This window comes from Bubalus kerabau, chromosome 14 (assembly GCF_029407905.1).
Source record: "Bubalus kerabau isolate K-KA32 ecotype Philippines breed swamp buffalo chromosome 14, PCC_UOA_SB_1v2, whole genome shotgun sequence".
NCBI lineage: Eukaryota > Metazoa > Chordata > Mammalia > Artiodactyla > Bovidae > Bubalus > Bubalus kerabau.
Window position 1 is genome coordinate 42,203,636 of NC_073637.1, and position 18,865 is coordinate 42,222,500.

Sequence of the window (18,865 nt, forward strand, 5' to 3'; positions counted from 1 at the left end):
TATTCCTAAAGCATGCAAGCAACAAGAATTATGGAAATTCTCTTTTACCTTCTGTGTGACAGTCTTTGATAGCATATGGAATTGGACCAACCTATTATTTGGTCATGTCAGATTCCACCATGTACACAAAAGAATGATAAGGGAATATGACATAGTATTATTCTCTTAAGGAAGCATATTCTTCCTCATTATTAAGGAACTTTAAAAGAAAAATTTTCCAGTCTCACAGGAAAAAAGCAACTGATAGACACTCACTGATTTAAACGACAATCATTTTATACAACTTGATCTGTCACCTTAAGCAGTCAGTTTTATTTGCCAACCTTCTATATCCCATTGTTTTCTTGTATTTGTTTTTAATACTTTTAAAACAATAGCACAAAATATATTCTGCTTTGAGAATTTTCCTTTTATAAGAAAAAAATTTTTGATACCTGGATGAATTATAAAATAAACATTCTTGGTTTTGAGATATCTTTGGATATGAAATACTTGGATGTTGTTTAATCAGTGTGATAAAATTCTTTAGTTTATCTCAGATTTAAATCATTCAAATGTAACTATAGTAAATTATATTTTCAAATATCTAGAAAGAATCTAAGTTTCTCTAATATATCTGTATATATAAGACAAATGTACCAATTCAGATAAAATCTAGTGTTTGTAAATCTATCAATAGAAATAAGTCTCAGTGCAATGTGTTTGAAATTGTAGCACTAATTCTATACCTTTCACAGACCTCAATGGAATAACATTATTGTCATTATGTCATTTGAATTCTATTTTAATTTTGGTCTCCTTAGAGTCAGACTTTCAAGTTTCTTTCAGAATTCAAAATTCCTAAAATTATTTATATGGTATAAAACATGCATCTCCATCCAGGAGGGAAAAAGAATCTATTTTGGGGTTCATTTTTATGTTGTTTTCATAACATCCTTGACCTTATTTTTAAATTAAAACTGGGTTATTTTGCAATAAAGTGTAATTTGTTCATTTATATGAACCGTATGTGGATTGGAAAAAAAAATCAAGATAAATCTTCATGCACAGCATACAATCAGATTACGCCTAGACTCTGCATTTACGCGGGTCTGATAGCAATCAATGGTTTAGCTTCGTTGCATTTCAAGATGTATTTGCACCCAGTTGTCCAGTGATAGTGTCCTCACCCTGGAAATAATTTAGTTGCAAATTGACTGGAAGATGGTGAAAATTGAAAGTTAAAATTAGAAATACTCATAATAAACAGCAGAAAAAAGGTCAGATGATGCCGTGCTATGATGAGATTGGAATGGCTGGTAAATGAGGTTTTGTGTTTGTCGTGAGATGTATGTGACATGCCTACCCAATGTCGCTGTAATATCCAGCCTCACAGAAGAGATTATCGGGAAAAGTGATGCTGGAAAGAATTTTCTGTTAGATTGGGAAATTAGAATCACACTCTATCCTTTGATGTGTGTGAGGCTTCTGTACATTACATTGCTCATCTAGGCAAAATTTTAACCATCTTTAACACCGAATATTCAGATTAACCTCATAAAACAATTGTCTTCTTGATTTGGACTGCAATGTCATATGCATAGCCAACTGCTGAAACATCTAAAGCCAAGGATAAATCACAAAAAAGCAGCAGTGGATATATAATGTATAATTTTAAAATCCTATATTCACCACATAAAAGCATTGGTTTCATTCGTGAATTATAACTGGTCAGCCCTTCTCAGAATTTTGAAGTGTTTTTAGTGTCCTAGAATTTTAGAAAAAAAAATAGGTAATGAAACAGTTCCAAAAATAATTATTTTCTGAGTTAGCATTTGTGAATGGGAATAGATTTGCTTTAATGTGATAAAGGTATATTGAGACAGCAGAGGGCATGTGTCATTGATGAATCTTTCATGGTCACTAAGGGTTATCTAAACAGGAGACAGAAGTACATTTTAAAATACATTTATAAAGTCCACTTGGTCAGTGGACAAAAAGAAGTGTGTTTTTGCCTTTTGAGATTAGCATCATTTACAAGTGCTTGCCCCTCCTTCTAGTGATTCAGTGGACTTAGAGCTATGCGAAAGACATCATTTTTTCTGATTTTGATATTGTCAGTCTTTTAAGATTGAGATGTTCTATTCTCTTTTGGGGAATCAGGAGTAATCACACCAGAAAAGGAGCTAAAAGTCAGTGTGGCAGGGGGAACCCAGCCACTCCTGCTGGCAAAAGAAGAGGATGTGTCAACAAAAAGATCAAAGCCTACAGAGGACAATAAATTCTGTCACGAACAGGTACACGTGGTTTTTTTGTTTTTTTTTCTCCTTTTGCTGTATAAACATTTTTTTTAAATTGTTGCCCTTGATCATTTTAGTGCCCCCAAACCATTCCATGCTGTTGAAATGTATGTAGACACTGTAATTGGCAAGGTAATTAACTCTTGGTCTGACTTCTAATGCTCCAAAGTCATCAACATCCGTTAACTAATAGGAGTCATGTTTATTCAATATTTTCCAGTTCTATCAGTGTCCTTATTGTAACTACAATAGTAGGGACCAAAGTCGTATCCAGATGCACGTCCTGTCACAGCACTCAGTGCAGCCGGTCATCTGCTGTCCCCTCTGCCAGGACGTCCTTAGCAACAAGATGCACCTCCAGCTTCATCTGACGCATTTGCACAGTGTGTCTCCGGATTGCGTGGAGAAGCTGCTTATGACAGTAAGCGTACCAAGTGTTGATGCATGTGTGCCATAATCTCTGAAGGTATCAACATAAAATCTGTCATTATTGTGTGACAGAAATGTATTTCTTCTGAGTGGCGACAAGCTCTTGCTGACCGTGTCGTAGAAATCACAAGTAAAGGCCCGTTTGTTTCTCCTGTGCCTTGGAAATAAACCCCAAATGTGATACAAGGCATAGCTGATTCAACAACACAGATTTTGCAGCCTTATTCTCATACCTATAATGTTAATCAAATGATTCCTATGGGCACTAGGAGTTTCATCTTTGCTTGGCTATCATTTCTGGGCTACAGAAACCTTCAAGCTTATTTTTAAAAAAAAAGAAAAGTAAAGAAGAATACAGCATTGCCACAGCATTGATCTGAAGTTTGAAAGGAGAGCATTGACCTCAAGAGTCACAAAATGTCCCTGCTTTGGTTGGAAAATATAACTGGGGTACACAACTGGCAGGGGTAAAGTGTGATGGAGTCCATGATGTCTGGGGTACCTTTGTCATGAACCCCTTTGGTTTTCACAGGTGCCTGTCCCTGATGTGATGATGCCCAACAGCTTGCTACTGCCAGCAGCCACCTCTGAGAAGTCAGAGCGGGACACACCTGCAGTCATCACAGCTGAGGGGGCTGGCAAGTATTCAGGTATGCCAACACACTCTGGGCCTTCTATTCATGATGCTGATCTAGCATTATTACCATCAAAGATTTTATGTTTTTGAGATGCACAAAGAAAAAAAAACCACACATTTCCAAAAGCTGTCATTTCCAAGGCATATTTACTATCTGGTTATCTGTAAATGACCCTTTGTTGTTATTGTTGCTGTTGAGCTGCTAAGTCATATCTGATTCTTTTGTGACCCCATGGACTGTGGCTCACCAGGCTCCTCTGTCCATGGGGTTTCCCAGGCAAGTGGGTTTTCATTTTCTTCTCCAGGGGATCTTCTTGACAGGCAAATTCTTTACCAGATTGACCTGGGACACCTAAACTGTCCTTGGGGGGACCTAAATACCACTGACCAGGAATATTTTGTGGGCTCTAATTCCTGAACACTGTGCTTATAACCCTTGCTATCATACTGGTGGTAGCATGCTAATTCTGACTTATTTTCTTCCCATGCTGAAATTCCTTGAGGTCAGAGGTGATTTCTTTGGAAGTTCCTCCTTAACAGTGGTGGTGGATTAGTCGCTAAGTCATGTCTGACTCATTGAGACCCCATGGACGGTAGCTCACCAGGATCCCGTCCATGGGATTCTCTAGGCAAGAATACTGGAATGGGTTGCCATTTCCTTCTCCAGGGGGTCTTCCCAACCCAGGGATTGAACCCTCAATCTCCTGCATTAGCAGGCAGATTCTTTACTGACTGAGTCACCAGGGAAGCCCTTCAGAGGCTCCTGCATAACAATATTCATTGGCATTTAATCTGTAGACTCCTTCCTGTAAGTGCTGTTTATGCTTTCTTCACACAGGTGACAGTCCAATGGATGACAAAAGTATGGCGGGTCTCGATGATTCAAAGGCTAGCGTGGAAATAAAGAGTGAGGAGCAGAAACCAATGAAAGAAGCCACAGAAGTTTTGGAATGGAATAAAAATAGCAGTAAGGATATGAAAATCTCCGACACACTGCAAGATCAGTTAAGTGAACAGCAGAAAAGGCAACCACTCTCTGTCTCAGACCGCCACGTTTACAAGTATCGCTGTAACCATTGTAGCTTGGCTTTTAAGACTATGCAGAAGCTTCAGATACATTCCCAGTATCATGCGATTCGGGCTGCCACTATGTGTAACCTGTGCCAGCGTAGTTTCCGTACATTCCAGGCTTTAAAAAAACACTTGGAAGCAGGCCACCCCGAACTGAGTGAGACTGAACTTCAACAGCTGTATGCCTCCTTGCCTGTGAATGGGGAACTATGGGCAGAGAGTGAACCTATGGCCCAGGAGGACCATGCCCTAGAGCAGGAGATGGAGAGAGAGTATGAGGTGGACCATGAAGGGAAGGCAAGTCCTGTAGGCAGTGACAGTAGTTCTATTCCAGATGACATGGGCTCTGAACCAAAGCGGACCTTACCTTTTAGAAAAGGGCCAAATTTTACGATGGAAAAATTCCTCGATCCATCTCGCCCATATAAGTGTACCGTGTGTAAAGAGTCGTTCACCCAGAAGAACATTCTCCTGGTCCATTATAACTCAGTGTCTCACCTACACAAGTTGAAAAAGGTTTTGCAGGAAGCCTCCAGCCCTGTCCCTCAAGAAACCAACAACAGCCCAGATAACAAACCCTACAAGTGCAGCATCTGCAATGTTGCATATAGCCAAAGCTCAACCTTGGAAATCCACATGAGGTCTGTGCTCCACCAGACAAAGGCAAGGGCGGCGAAGCTGGAGCCCGGTGGTGGCCATGCACCCGGCGGGCACGGAGTGGCAGCCAGCGTTAACAGTCCCAGCCAAGGGATGTTAGATTCCATTAGTTTAGCAGCAGTAGGCAGCAAAGATACCCACTTAGATGCCAAAGAATTAAATAAAAAGCAAACTCCAGAATTGATCTCTGCTCAACCTACGCATCACCCACCGCAGTCACCAGCACAGATTCAGATGCAGCTGCAGCACGAATTGCAACAGCAGGCGGCCTTCTTTCAGCCTCAGTTTCTCAACCCCGCCTTTTTGCCCCATTTTCCTATGACCCCAGAAGCTCTGCTACAGTTTCAGCAGCCTCAGTTTCTCTTTCCCTTCTACATCCCTGGGACAGAGTTCAGCTTGGGGCCGGATCTGGGCTTGCCAGTAGGTTCTGCCGCCTTTGGCATGCCGGGAATGACGGGAATGGCCGGGTCCCTGCTTGAAGATTTGAAGCAGCAGATTCAAAGCCAACATCACGTTGGCCAAACTCAACTCCAGATTCTCCAGCAGCAAGCACAACAGTATCAGGCCACACAGCCCCATGTGCCCTCTCAAAAGCCGCAGCCACAGCCCCAACAGCAACAACAACCGCAGCAGCAGCAGCAGCAGGCCAGCAAGTTATTGAAACAAGAGCAAACCACCGTGGCCAGTGCCGACTGCCCCATCGTGAAGGATGTACCCTCTTACAAGGAAGCAGAAGAGATGGCCGAGAAGCAAGACAAGCCAAAGCAAGAATGTGTAAGTGAAGGCGAAGGGCTCAAAGAAAGCAAAGACCTTGGAAAGAAGCCGAAGTCCTCGGAACCATCCATCCCGCCACCCCGCATCGCTTCAGGGGCCCGAGGAAACGCAGCCAAAGCCTTACTGGAAAACTTCGGTTTTGAACTGGTCATACAGTACAACGAGAACAGGCAGAAGGTACAGAAGAAGGGCAAGAGTGGGGAAGGCGAAAGCACGGAGAAGCTGGAATGCGGGACGTGTGGGAAGTTGTTCTCCAACGTTCTCATTCTAAAGAGTCACCAGGAGCACGTACACGGCCAGTTTTTTCCGTACGGAGCGCTAGAAAAATTTGCCCGTCAGTACAGGGAGGCCTATGACAAGCTTTATCCCATTTCTCCATCTTCTCCGGAAACGCCGCCTCCCCCACCTCCACCGCCTCCCTTGCCTCCAGCTCCTCCACAGCCTCCTTCTCTGGGGCCGGTGAAACTGCCCAGCGCGGTCTCCACCCCGCTCCAGGCCCCAGCGCCCACTCCCCCACCGCCCCCGCCCCCGCCCCCGCCCCCTCCTCCACCTCCTCCGCCCCCACCCCCTTCCGCACCCCCGCAGGTCCAGCTGCCAGTATCCCTGGATCTTCCCCTCTTTCCGTCCATCATGATGCAGTCGGTGCAACATCCCGCCCTCCCGCCCCAGCTCGCCCTGCAGCTGCCTCCAATGGACACACTCTCGGCGGACCTCACCCAGCTCTGCCAGCAGCAGCTTGGCTTGGATCCCAACTTCCTGAGGCATTCGCAGTTCAAACGCCCGAGGACGAGAATTACGGACGACCAGCTGAAAATCCTGAGGGCTTACTTCGACATCAACAATTCTCCGAGTGAAGAACAGATCCAGGAAATGGCGGAGAAGTCTGGCCTCTCCCAGAAGGTTATCAAGCACTGGTTTCGAAACACGCTTTTTAAGGAGCGGCAGAGAAATAAGGATTCGCCCTACAACTTCAGTAACCCTCCCATAACGGTTTTGGAAGATATCAGAATGGACCCCCAGCCCTCCTCCCTAGAACATTACAAATCAGACACATCCTTCAGTAAAAGGTCTTCCAGGACCAGATTTACTGACTACCAGCTTCGGGTTCTTCAAGACTTTTTTGACACCAACGCTTACCCAAAAGATGATGAAATCGAACAACTTTCCACCGTTCTCAATCTCCCCACCCGGGTTATCGTTGTCTGGTTCCAGAATGCTCGGCAGAAGGCACGGAAGAGTTATGAGAATCAAACAGAGACAAAAGACAATGAAAAAAGAGAACTCACAAATGAGCGGTATATCCGAACGAGCAACATGCAATACCAGTGTAAAAAGTGCAGCGTTGTTTTCCCCAGGATCTTCGATTTGATCACGCATCAGAAAAAGCAGTGTTACAAGGATGAAGACGATGACGCCCAAGATGAGAGCCAAACTGAAGACTCCATGGACGCCACGGATCAGGTGGTGTATAAGCATTGCACAGTGCCTGGCCAGACTGAAGCAGCCAAAACCGCTCCTGCCCCTGCGGGGGGCTCTGCTTCTGGGACCAGCACCCCCCTGATCCCGTCACCCAAACCAGAACCGGAAAAGACGTCTCCAAAGCCTGAATACCCCACAGAAAAGCCAAAGCCAGGTGACCCCTCGCCCCACCCTCAAGGCACCAAACCAGCCCTGCCGTCAGCATCTTCTTCCTCGGACCCACCACCGCCACTGCCGGCCTCAGCTGCTCAGCCCCAGCCACCCAAACCGCCCCAACTCCTGGGACGACCTCCCTCGGCTTCTCAGACCCCCGTCCCTTCCAGTCCGCTGCAGATTTCCATGACTTCTCTCCAAAACAGTCTACCTCCACAGTTACTTCAGTACCAATGTGATCAGTGTACAGTTGCCTTCCCTACCTTGGAACTCTGGCAGGAGCATCAGCACATGCACTTCCTGGCTGCTCAGAACCAATTCCTTCACTCCCCGTTCCTGGAACGGCCCATGGACATGCCCTACATGATATTCGACCCTAACAATTCCCTAATGACTGGACAGCTGCTAGGTGGTCCTCTCACACAGATGCCCCCACAGACAGCTTCCTCCCACCCCGCAGCCCCGGCCACTGTGGCCGCTTCCCTTAAGAGGAAACTGGATGAGAAGGAAGAGAACAACTGCAGTGAGAAGGAAGGCGGGAACAGTGGGGAGGACCAACACCGTGATAAGCGCTTGAGGACCACCATCACTCCGGAACAACTGGAAATTCTCTATGAAAAATACCTACTGGATTCCAACCCCACCCGGAAAATGCTCGATCACATCGCACGGGAAGTGGGGCTGAAGAAAAGGGTGGTGCAGGTCTGGTTCCAGAATACAAGAGCACGAGAAAGAAAAGGCCAGTTCCGGGCAGTGGGTCCAGCGCAATCGCATAAACGCTGTCCTTTCTGCCGAGCCCTGTTCAAGGCCAAGTCAGCCTTAGAAAGCCACATTCGCTCCCGGCACTGGAATGAAGGCAAGCAGGCAGGTTACAGCTTGCCACCAAGCCCTTTAATATCCGCCGAAGATGGTGGAGATAGCCCGCAGAAATACATTTATTTTGATTATCCATCTTTGCCATTAACGAAAATCGATCTCTCGAGTGAGAATGAGTTGGCTTCTACAGTGTCGACACCTGTTAGCAAGACGGCAGAACTGTCACCGAAGAATCTCTTAAGCCCTTCTTCTTTCAAAGTGGAATGTTCTGAGGATGTAGAGAATTTAAACGCCCCTCCTGCTGAGGCTGGGTATGATCAAAATAAAACTGATTTTGATGAGACTTCATCCATTAATACAGCGATCAGTGACGCCACCACCGGAGACGAGGGAAACGCAGAAATGGAGAGCACCACGGGGAGTTCCGGAGAGGTGAAGCCAGCTTTGTCTCCTAAAGAGGGGAAAACTCTTGACACTTTGCCAAAAACAGCGACCACCCCCACCACAGAGGTCTGTGATGAGAAGTTTCTCTTCTCTCTCACGAGTCCCTCGATACCTTTCAGTGATAAAGATGGTGACCATGACCAAAGCTTTTATATCACGGATGACCCCGATGACAATGCCGACCGCAGTGAAACGTCTAGCATAGCTGACCCCAGTTCACCAAATCCATTCGGCTCCAGCAATCCTTTCAAATCCAAAAGTAATGACCGACCAGGTCACAAGCGTTTCAGAACCCAGATGAGCAATCTCCAACTCAAGGTTCTCAAGGCTTGCTTCAGTGACTACCGAACTCCAACCATGCAAGAATGTGAGATGCTAGGGAATGAGATTGGTCTGCCCAAACGTGTGGTCCAGGTGTGGTTCCAGAATGCAAGGGCAAAGGAAAAGAAATTTAAAATTAACATAGGGAAGCCTTTCATGATCAATCAAAGTGGAACAGAAGGCGCCAAACCAGAGTGTACCCTCTGTGGGGTGAAGTACTCTGCCCGCTTGTCCATCAGAGATCATATTTTCTCCAAACAGCACATTTCCAAAGTGAGGGAGACCGTTGGGAGCCAGCTTGATCGGGAGAAAGATTACTTGGCTCCCACGACCGTTAGACAGCTGATGGCTCAGCAAGAACTTGACCGTATAAAGAAAGCTTCAGACGTGCTGGGATTAGCAGTACAGCAGCCAAGCATGATGGACAGCAGCTCCCTCCACGGCATCAGTCTGCCCACAGCCTACCCAGGACTCCCGGGCCTCCCCCCAGTCCTTCTCCCTGGAATGAACGGTCCATCCTCCTTGCCCGGATTTCCACAAAATTCAAACAGTAAGTCATGTCAAGGAGAGTCAGTCTAATGAATTAAGTGATATTAGGCAGCCAATGACATGTAACCAAGAATAGGGGTATATCGAATCTCTTAATTTCAGTAAGTGAAACTATTAAGTTATTTGGAATATATAGTTCAGTGGCTGTAGTTAATAACCAGGCAGTAAACCACCCCAAACATGTGCAGAAAAAGGTAGATTAGCATCTCATAAATATATTATTTATATCATTATATCTCAGAAACATTCCTTTTTTATACTCATTTCAAAATTAATTTCAAATGGCATTTCAGCACAGACATGTGACATGAAATTTGTTATACATATTAAGAAAGTAAAGTATTAAAGCATTCATTGGCATCTGAATTTATGCTTTTCCTAGGAATACTGATTTTTTTTTTTTTTGCTTTTGTACTGTTTGGGGTTTTTTTGCCCTTTAAATGCCAGGAAGTTCAAAAGCAAAGGGCCTTCTAGCCACAGGAATGCCCCTGTATTAAACCTAGCAGGTAATAAAACAGATATGTAAAGTTTAATTACTAAGAATTCACTTCTATGATAATTTGTACAATTTTGCTTTTAGTAGCATTCATTTTGTTTCTTATTGTTTAAGTATATTTACAACCTTAAAAATACATTAATAGTACTCTATATCTTTCTACCACCACCAGTTGCCTAGATTTATAATCAAGACAGAACAAAATGACAACTGTTTGAGGCACTCCTAGATGATGAATCCAATTCTGTGCTTATCAAGAGAAATGCAGTTTGTACAGTTTAGATTTTGTGAATAAGTATAGGTATCTAGTTATTGAAAAAAACTGAATGTAGTGTTATAGGCATTCATGTAGCCACACATATAACAAAAGTGGTACCTGACACAAACTAAGAAAAAAAGATTCTAGTTTCTTTTTAAACTAAGTTTTATTTTCCAAATTAACAGTATATTTTTTTAAATTTTGACAAGGAAATTATGACATTCCAAAGAGACATCTAGAATGAACTAATACATCTGGGAAGTTTCCAAAACATGATAGGAAGGCTCTTTTTTTGTGTGTGTCATTTTCTAAATTAGACTTTTTACATAAATTTCAAACCTTTCAATTTCATCCTTCTCTGATGGCAGTTTTCATTTTAATGTGATTTTGGAAAATATTCCCATTTTTAGTTTGGGAGACAAAAAAACAGTGGTGTCAGGTGACCTCTTGGCCACTACTAACTCAGCTGGTTCCTTGTCCAGAAAGACTTGTTGGCTTTAGAAAGAAGCAGAGTGAATCTCCAAATACAAAGAGTTCTACCCAGAAAATTTATTCAATGTCATTTTCTTTAACTATAGTACCAGGTACCTTCCACTATCCACCTATGTGTAGGGAATGTACTTGGGCTTAATTATCTGAACATTCTTAGAGCCTTAAATATTAGAGCTACAATTATGTGTTTTGTCTGTACCTTTCAATTAAGTCAAATATAGTTAAAGAATAATGCAATGGCTAATTGTTTTGCATCTGAATGTATTAGTCTTCTAGTTTCACTTTATATATCACTGTGATTATTAACTAATATCTAGAAAAATGTCTTATGTGGAAAAACTACTATGATCAGTTATGTAAAATAGAGCTTTTCCACATAACATCTAATGTGGAAAAACTCCATGAACACATATAAATTTGAAAATTATGTAAAATAGAATAAAATTTGGTATTTACAATGGGCTCAGAACAGTTCAAGTATGTGTGCCTTTAATCTGCAAGTCAGCTTTGATGAATGATCCTGTGTAGTCACCCTCCTAAGTGGTGATCAGGACATCTTGTTTTTCTCTCCACCGGATCAGGAGGTGTTTGCTTAGACAATGAGTCCTTTACTGACTGCCTTTCCCCTTTGTCACTCTGAAACTAGTACCCAGAGGGCCTGTACAAGAGAAAGCCAGGAGGGAGAGGAGAGAATATGTTTATGAAATACTTAAAAAAACCTAACCTTTCTCCTCATTCTACCACCATAAATATAATTTACATCCTCCTCCTGAAATATGGATTGGCAAAACTATCAGAGTTGTGGAAAGATGTTAGAGGCAGGCCCTTCTGTTTGTTTTTTTTTTTTTTTTTCTCTCTCTTTTTTTTTAAATTATGAAAATATAACACATTTACAAGAGACTTGGAAAATACAGAATAAAGTTATATATAGTTCCACTATACATTACAATTATTTCAAGTTGATAAATTAAGATTTTTAGTTAATGTTTCAATATCAAACTCTCAAAAGTTAATAGACTGTACAGAAAAGTAGGAGGATATAGTAGACGTGAAAAGCACCATGAACAGTTCAACATACTTAAGATTTATACAATTTTCACATAACAGTAGGATACAAATTCTATTCAAGTTCCCATAGACTATAAACTCGGAAAAGGCAACGGCAACTCACTCCACTATTCTTGCCTGGACAATCCCATGAATGGAGGAGCCTGGTAGGCTGCAGTCCGTGGGGTCGCTAAGAGTCCGATACGACTAAGCATCTTCAGTTTCACTTTTCACTTTCATGCATTGGAGAAGGAAATGGCAACCCACTCCAGTGTTCTTGCCTGGAGAATCCCAGGGACAGGGGAGCCTGGTGGGCTGCCATCTATGGGGTCACACAGAGTCAGACACAACTGAAGCGACTTAGCAACAGCAGCAGCAGACTATAAACTAGGACACACTGGAACATATCCAGGGATATAAAACAAGTAACAAAAATTTCATGGTCTAAAGGTATTAAAATATACAGAGTCTATTCTCTTATCACTGTGGAATTATGTTAGAAGTCAATATAAAAAGATTTGAAAATAACCCACATATTTTCAACTACAATTTACCAAGGGAAATCTTTGACTTAGCCATTGAAAGTCTCAATAAAGTTACAAGACTCAAAAAACACAGAGGGTGATTGCAGAGAAGAAAGCATTTAAATGAGAAATTAATATCAAAGTGGGAAATTAATATCAAAGGTACATTAAAAATGCCATGAACTTGGAAATTAAATATCGACTTTTAAATGATGGGTGTATCTAAGTAGCCATAACAAGGAAAAATTAGAAAATACAATAAAAATGAAAAGAGAATTTACCAGAATTTGTTACATGCAGCTGAAGTTTTTAAATGCATCAGGTACCAAAGGCACCATATATCTACTGTACGATTAAATCGTGGACCAAAACAGACAAGAGTATTATATGGAGAAAAGGTCCATGAACATACCTACTGGAATGTGCAATTTCTCTTGAATTAGTTGTTTGTTTTTGATGGAATTTAAACATTAGCACAGCACAGTTACCAGCAGGATCCCATCTGAGAGCCTGAATTCCCACACTTCCAGCTCACATCTTTTTTAGGTTAATTGATCTGTGGTGGGAAATGCTGAATATTTTAATTATCTCATGGAGTAGAGCTGTGGCTCTCCATCTTGCTATCAGCATCTTTCTACTGGATTACGTTTCATCAAACAAGTATCTCTTATGCTCTGTGGAAGAAATAGGTATACCAGCTAGGTGAAATAAAAGAAGAAAATTACTTCATAAGTAGAATATCCCTGTATCTCTCACATGCTTTGGGCTCTTCTAACAGTTTATTATCTATATGAATAAATTTTGATAATATGATGTGTTCACCTTGGGCCCATTTTAAAATTTTGTTCCTAAGAAAATCACTAAAAAGTGCTCCATTGAATGAGATCAGCCATAAAATAAGTAAAAAGTCTGATTCCAAAGGCTGCACCCTCAAACTGACTTAATTGAAATGTACATATTCAGTTTTAGCATTTATCAACCTCCAAATTCGCAGTCAGGTTGATGGAAACAAATAGCCCCAGGTCATTCACCTTAAAACCTAAATAAAGAAACAAACAATCGGCCAACCAGAGGTGTAGAATTGGTATAGAATTTAAAGGCTCAAGAGACAGTTTTCTATGACAGTTAACCTGGAGTATCTTCTAATGCACATTAATGAAGTCTCCTTTATGTACAGTTGGGAAGGTCCCCTGGAGGAGGAAATGGCAACCCACTCCAGTATTTTTCCCTAGAGAATCCCATGGACAGAGGAGCCTGGTGGGCTACAGTCCATGGGGTCGCAAAAAGTTGGACACAACTGAGCGACTAATACTTAACCTCCAAATTTCCTGGTTTTAAAAACCCATTTTGTTCTTTTTTGGATGGAATTCTTATTGTTTTAGCAGCATTAATTCTCATAAAATTTTTTCATCTTAATTTCCAAATTGTTTGGTCTTTCAAGATCACAAGGAAGACCCTTTGAAGAGTAATATCCATCATGTGAGCCTGCTTCCTGAACAGTGACTGAGGCCTGTGTTCAATATCAGGCTTCCCAGGTGGCTCAGTGGTAAAGAATCTGCCTGCCAAGCAGGAGACATGGGTTTCATCCCTGTGTTGGGAAGATCCACTGGAGGAGGAAATGGCAACCCACTCCAGTATTCTTGCCTGAGAAATCTCATGGACAGAGGGGTCCAGCAGGCTACAGTCCACAAGGTTGCAGAACAGTTAGACACGACTTAGTGACTAAACAAAAACATGTTTAGAATCACTACTTACTATTACTTTTTTTTTTAACAAAATGAATTATTTTCTGCTAAAAAATTTTTCCACATTTGTCTTTTTCTATCATGATCATATGCAAAAAGGGGAAATAGTAATAGGAAATCATATGCCTGTACACCTGGAAAAAATTAGAAAACTTTCACATTTTATCCTTTAGAAGGTTAGCTTCTTTTGGATTTTTCCTCAAGAAGAATAGGAAAATAACTTGATTTTCTATTTTTAACGTATTTACTTTATTGTTTTAAGCAGTGTCTGATTCTTTTTATGTGTCTGATTTTTATATGTTCCATTAGTCTCTGGAAATACTGCCTAACCCAGTTCCCTTAAATGGAACTTTAGAACATGCCTTTTGAATTTTTCTCATACCTCAGTGTAATATACTAGCATTTTTGGGGTAAATCTAGATAAGAGTAAGTCTTTAATAATTTTAGCACAATTGTCTTTGGCCCATGTACATCATTAGTGTTATTTTTCACCTCAAGAATAAAGTTTTCTTCTGCGAGACCTAGATCAAAGCAACTTGGGGAAAAAGCACTAAATCTGTGCTATGTTCATGGGGAGACAGGTATTTTCTTCCAAAAAGCATTACTTTGGGGGCATAGACAGCAGTTTCAGACTTTACTGGAGGCTCAGGTGGTAAAGAATCCACCTGCAGTGCAGGAGACCTGGGTTTGATCCCTGGGTCTGGAAGATGCCCAGAGAAGGAAATGGGTACCCACTCCAGTATTCTTGCCTGGAAAATCACATGGACAGAGGAGCCTGGCCAGTTACAGTCCTTGGGGTCACAAAGAGTCAGATACGACTGAGCAACCAACACACTCTAGCATTTTGGGGAAAACAAAACTAAACCAAATCACGGTAATATGAGATCATCTGTAGGAAAACGTTCATCTCTCAGAGAATTGGACCAGGAGTTAGGGAACAGGAAAGAATGTACGTTGTGTAGCTGTTGCTGTCAGTCGCTAAGTTGTGTGCGACCCCATGGACTGTAGTCCACCAGGCTTTTCTGTCCATGGGATTTCCCAGGCAAGAATACTGGAGTGGGTTGCCTTGTCCTTCACCAGGGAATTCTTCCCTGATCAAGGATGGAACCTGCATCTCCTGCATTAGCAGGAGGATTCTTTCCCACTGAGCCACCAGGGAAGCCCCATCTTTTGTAATTACCACCACTTATTCTGCATCGTGATTGGTGTTCAGTTCTTCTCTTCTAAATCTGGTTTTCATACGTCAGTTGACTACTGAATTTTTGATTGTGAACTTCTACAAGTGTATGTCTTTTAGTGGTAGACCTAATGTACATTATTCATTATCCTTAGTCCATATGTCGTTTACTAAAAATTTTACTTAGCTAATTGTTTAACTCAGCTTACTCCTCAAGATGTTGAATTTCTAAAAATCCCTGATAGTCTTTGACTATAGTAGTTAAGATTCCTACTGCAGTCTTCTAAAAATTTTCATTACTTTGTTATATGACCTCTAGACAAGAATTTGTAGACCCCATCTGATAGGAAAGCCTGAGTCAACAAATATCGATCTACTTGCTTCTAACTACCACTGCGATTTTTTAAAGTCTTAGTTCCTTAAAATTTCTCTTGTCTTAAATTCTCATGTCAGAGAGATAGGTAAGCCAGCAGTTTCCTTAGATTTAGGAGGGAAAGTGCTTAGGCAGTAAGGGGATAATTATTGAGTATGAAGCCTAGACGTTCTTGACCCAAAACTAAGATTGGCATTATGAGTAGGCAAAAGAGGCTGGCCACCAACCTAATATCATTCTAACAGTACAAGGAAGGATCTTCTGTCCTCCATAAAGCTTCTTCCACTCAAATCATTCATGCCTGAAACTCAGGGGTTAATTCTTCTGAATTAATTTTTTAGCTGAAAATAATTCATTTTGTTAAAAAAAAAAAGTAATAGTAAGTAGTGATCCTAAACATGTTTTTGTTTAGTCACTAAGTCGTGTCTAACTGTTCTGCAACCTTGTGGACTGTAGCCTGCTGGACCCCTCTGTCCATGAGATTTCTCAGGCAAGAATACTGGAGTGGGTTGCCATTTCCTCCTCCAGTGGATCTTCCCAACACAGGGATGAAACCCATGTCTCCTGCTTGGCAGGTGGATTCTTTACCACTGAGCCACCTGGGAAGCCCGATATTGAACACAGGCCTCAGTCATTGTTCAGGAAGCAGTGGTCTTGCCTGGAGAATCCCAGGGACGGCGGAGCCTGGTGGGCTGCCGTCAATGGGGTTGCACAGAGTCAGACACGACTGAAGCGACTTAGCAGCAGCAGCAGCAGCCACTTACCATTGAGGATATTGGAAGATTATTCCCTAACATGATGGAAATTCCTTAGATACTGTTAATAATACAACTACAGAAATGATTTCAAAGCAGGTCAGAGAAAAATTGGGTGTGGTGAGGTTGAAAAGAAGAGCAGCCAGTAATAAGCTAGGCTAATTGACAGTAATATGATAATGAGTGGGGTCAAGTTGAGAGTGATGTTGAGGACTTGAGAGTATCTTGAATGCTAAGCCTTAGACAAGGTTTCTTAGCTGGGTAAAGGCCAATTAAAAAACTAAAGTTCTTTTTCTAGCTAAAGCAAAACCAATACAATATTGTAAAGTAAAAAATAATAATAATAAATAAATGATAAAAAATAAATAAAAGATGAACACATTTCATTAAAAAAAAGAAATGTATGTCACTTTTTGTGTCAGTTATTTTTCATTTTTTTAACACCCAAATGTTGCATTTAGCATAGAAGACTAGCCAATATTTAAAAAAGAGTTTTCCCCACAGCTACACACTGAAACTTCATTCACCTTCTCCTAGTTATTTCTTCCATCAGCCCATCAGACCTCCATCATGGCCCTTGTCTGGATCATTTGGTAGTGAGCCTTCCTTCATTGAAGAACAAACCACAACCCAATTAGGCTTCCAGTCTGTTCCACTTGCAACCAACTATATTTGCCTCTAAAAAAACAGACTCAAGAAAGGCACAGACTTTACAGTTTCCATTTCTACCTTGAGCTGCCTTTTAGTTTTTCACCCAACTATCCAGAGCCTAAAAATGGCTTTGTGATAAATCAGCCACTACATTAGACTGTATGCTTGAAATTCAGCAAAGATCTCCTCCGTTTCAAGTCATACTCTACCCCACATGGGTCTGCCTGCTGAGCATTTAGTTCTCCTTCTCTAATGATATGAGGATCATTTATGCCTGCTACAAGTAAACCTGGAAGAAGCATGGTAGGCCGTTGGGGAGTGGGGGTGGGGTGGGTGAAGGGGTAGTGATAAAGTTGTATGATAACACATGCAATTCCTATCAAGTACTGTTGGCCAAAGTGTCAGAATAGGGGGTAATGAGTACCTTACCCTGTACCCTTAACAAGGAAATCAGGCCTAACCACTCTCAGTCCTAGTGAAGAAGATCTCTGATATCACTGCTAGTTGTTTTTTTGGTATCTTCAGCAGGCATTAACTGCTGCCTTCTTTATCCGATGCAAAGGTATTTTTCTATCAGAAGTTAGGCAGAAAAAAACAAAATGAAATTCATTTTTTATTGATACCTGATTATTTTTAGTGAATGTGGTAATTGTCAGACTGCTCCAGTGAAGGACAAGTGGGTCTACCTTCCCAGAGGTATAGTAAAAATTGGTTAAAATGAAGGAGGGGTCTTGCAAAGTGTATCAGTTAGAAGGACCCACCGGTTCACCAGGTTGTCCTTTTTTTTATTCCTAGCCTACTGTTAAGCATTTTGTTTTCTGAGTAAAATCTTGCTCAACTATGTAGAGGACTTCCCCGGTGGCTCAGACAGTGGTAAAGAATGTGCCTGCAGTGCGGGAGCCCTGGGTTCCATGCCTGGATTGGGAAGATTCCCCTGGGGAAGGGAACGGCTACCCACTCCAGTATTCTTGCCTGGAGAATTCCGTGGACAGCCATGCTACAGTCCATGGGGTTGCGAAGAGTTGGACATGACCGAGTGACTAACACACACAAGTGTGTAGATTCCATTTCTGAGAGTTAACTGTGGGGTTTTGAAACTAAATAGGAAAAAGGAGAGGAACACAGAAAAGCCCAGTGCCCTTGACGATTCCTGGTGCGTGTTAATGTTTTCGAGGGCTGTCTAGGGGTTGAGCATCCGTGTGGCTCCGGGCACTGACAGTGGGCGTCTCTCTGTTATCCTTTTGCAGCGTTAACACCGCCAGGTGCAGGCATGCTTGGGTTTCCTACTTCAGCTACTTCGTCTCCTGCCCTGTCTCTCAGCAGCGCCCCCACCAAACCTCTGCTGCAGACTCCAGCACCTCCGCCACCCCCTCCTCCGCCTCCACCACCACCACCACCCTCTCTGTCAGGACAGCAGACCGAGTCGCAGAACAAAGACTCTGAGAAAAAGCCGACGAAGCCAAACAAGGTCAAAAAAATCAAAGAGGAGGAACTCGAGGCCACAAAACCGGAAAAACACCCCAAAAAAGAGGAAAAAATCTCGTCTGCTCTTTCAGTGTTGGGCAAAGTCGTAGGCGACATGCCTGTGGACCCTTCTCAGCTGCAGGCTTTACAGAACGCGATCGCCGGCGACCCCGCATCCTTCCTGGGCGGACAGTTCTTGCCGTACTTTATCCCTGGCTTTGCTTCCTATTTCACCCCTCAGCTTCCCGGCGCGGTGCAAGGAGGCTACCTGCC

General features: G+C 42.3%; 1 protein-coding gene across 4 annotated transcripts in view; it reads left to right on the forward strand.

Annotated features, from left to right (window-relative positions):
- Window positions 1-18,865, forward strand: part of ZFHX4 (zinc finger homeobox 4) — a 182,317-nt gene that overhangs the window by 159,401 nt on the left and 4,051 nt on the right. For all 4 annotated transcript variants that reach the window (XM_055546319.1, XM_055546321.1, XM_055546322.1 and 1 more), the window contains exons 6-10: window positions 2,143-2,276; window positions 2,500-2,700; window positions 3,241-3,358; window positions 4,184-9,610; window positions 18,376-18,865. The exon at window positions 18,376-18,865 is cut by the window's right edge and continues 4,051 nt beyond it. In XM_055546319.1, coding sequence (XP_055402294.1) covers window positions 2,143-2,276; window positions 2,500-2,700; window positions 3,241-3,358; window positions 4,184-9,610; window positions 18,376-18,865 — 6,370 coding nt within the window. The remainder of the gene's footprint in view (window positions 1-2,142; window positions 2,277-2,499; window positions 2,701-3,240; window positions 3,359-4,183; window positions 9,611-18,375) is intronic.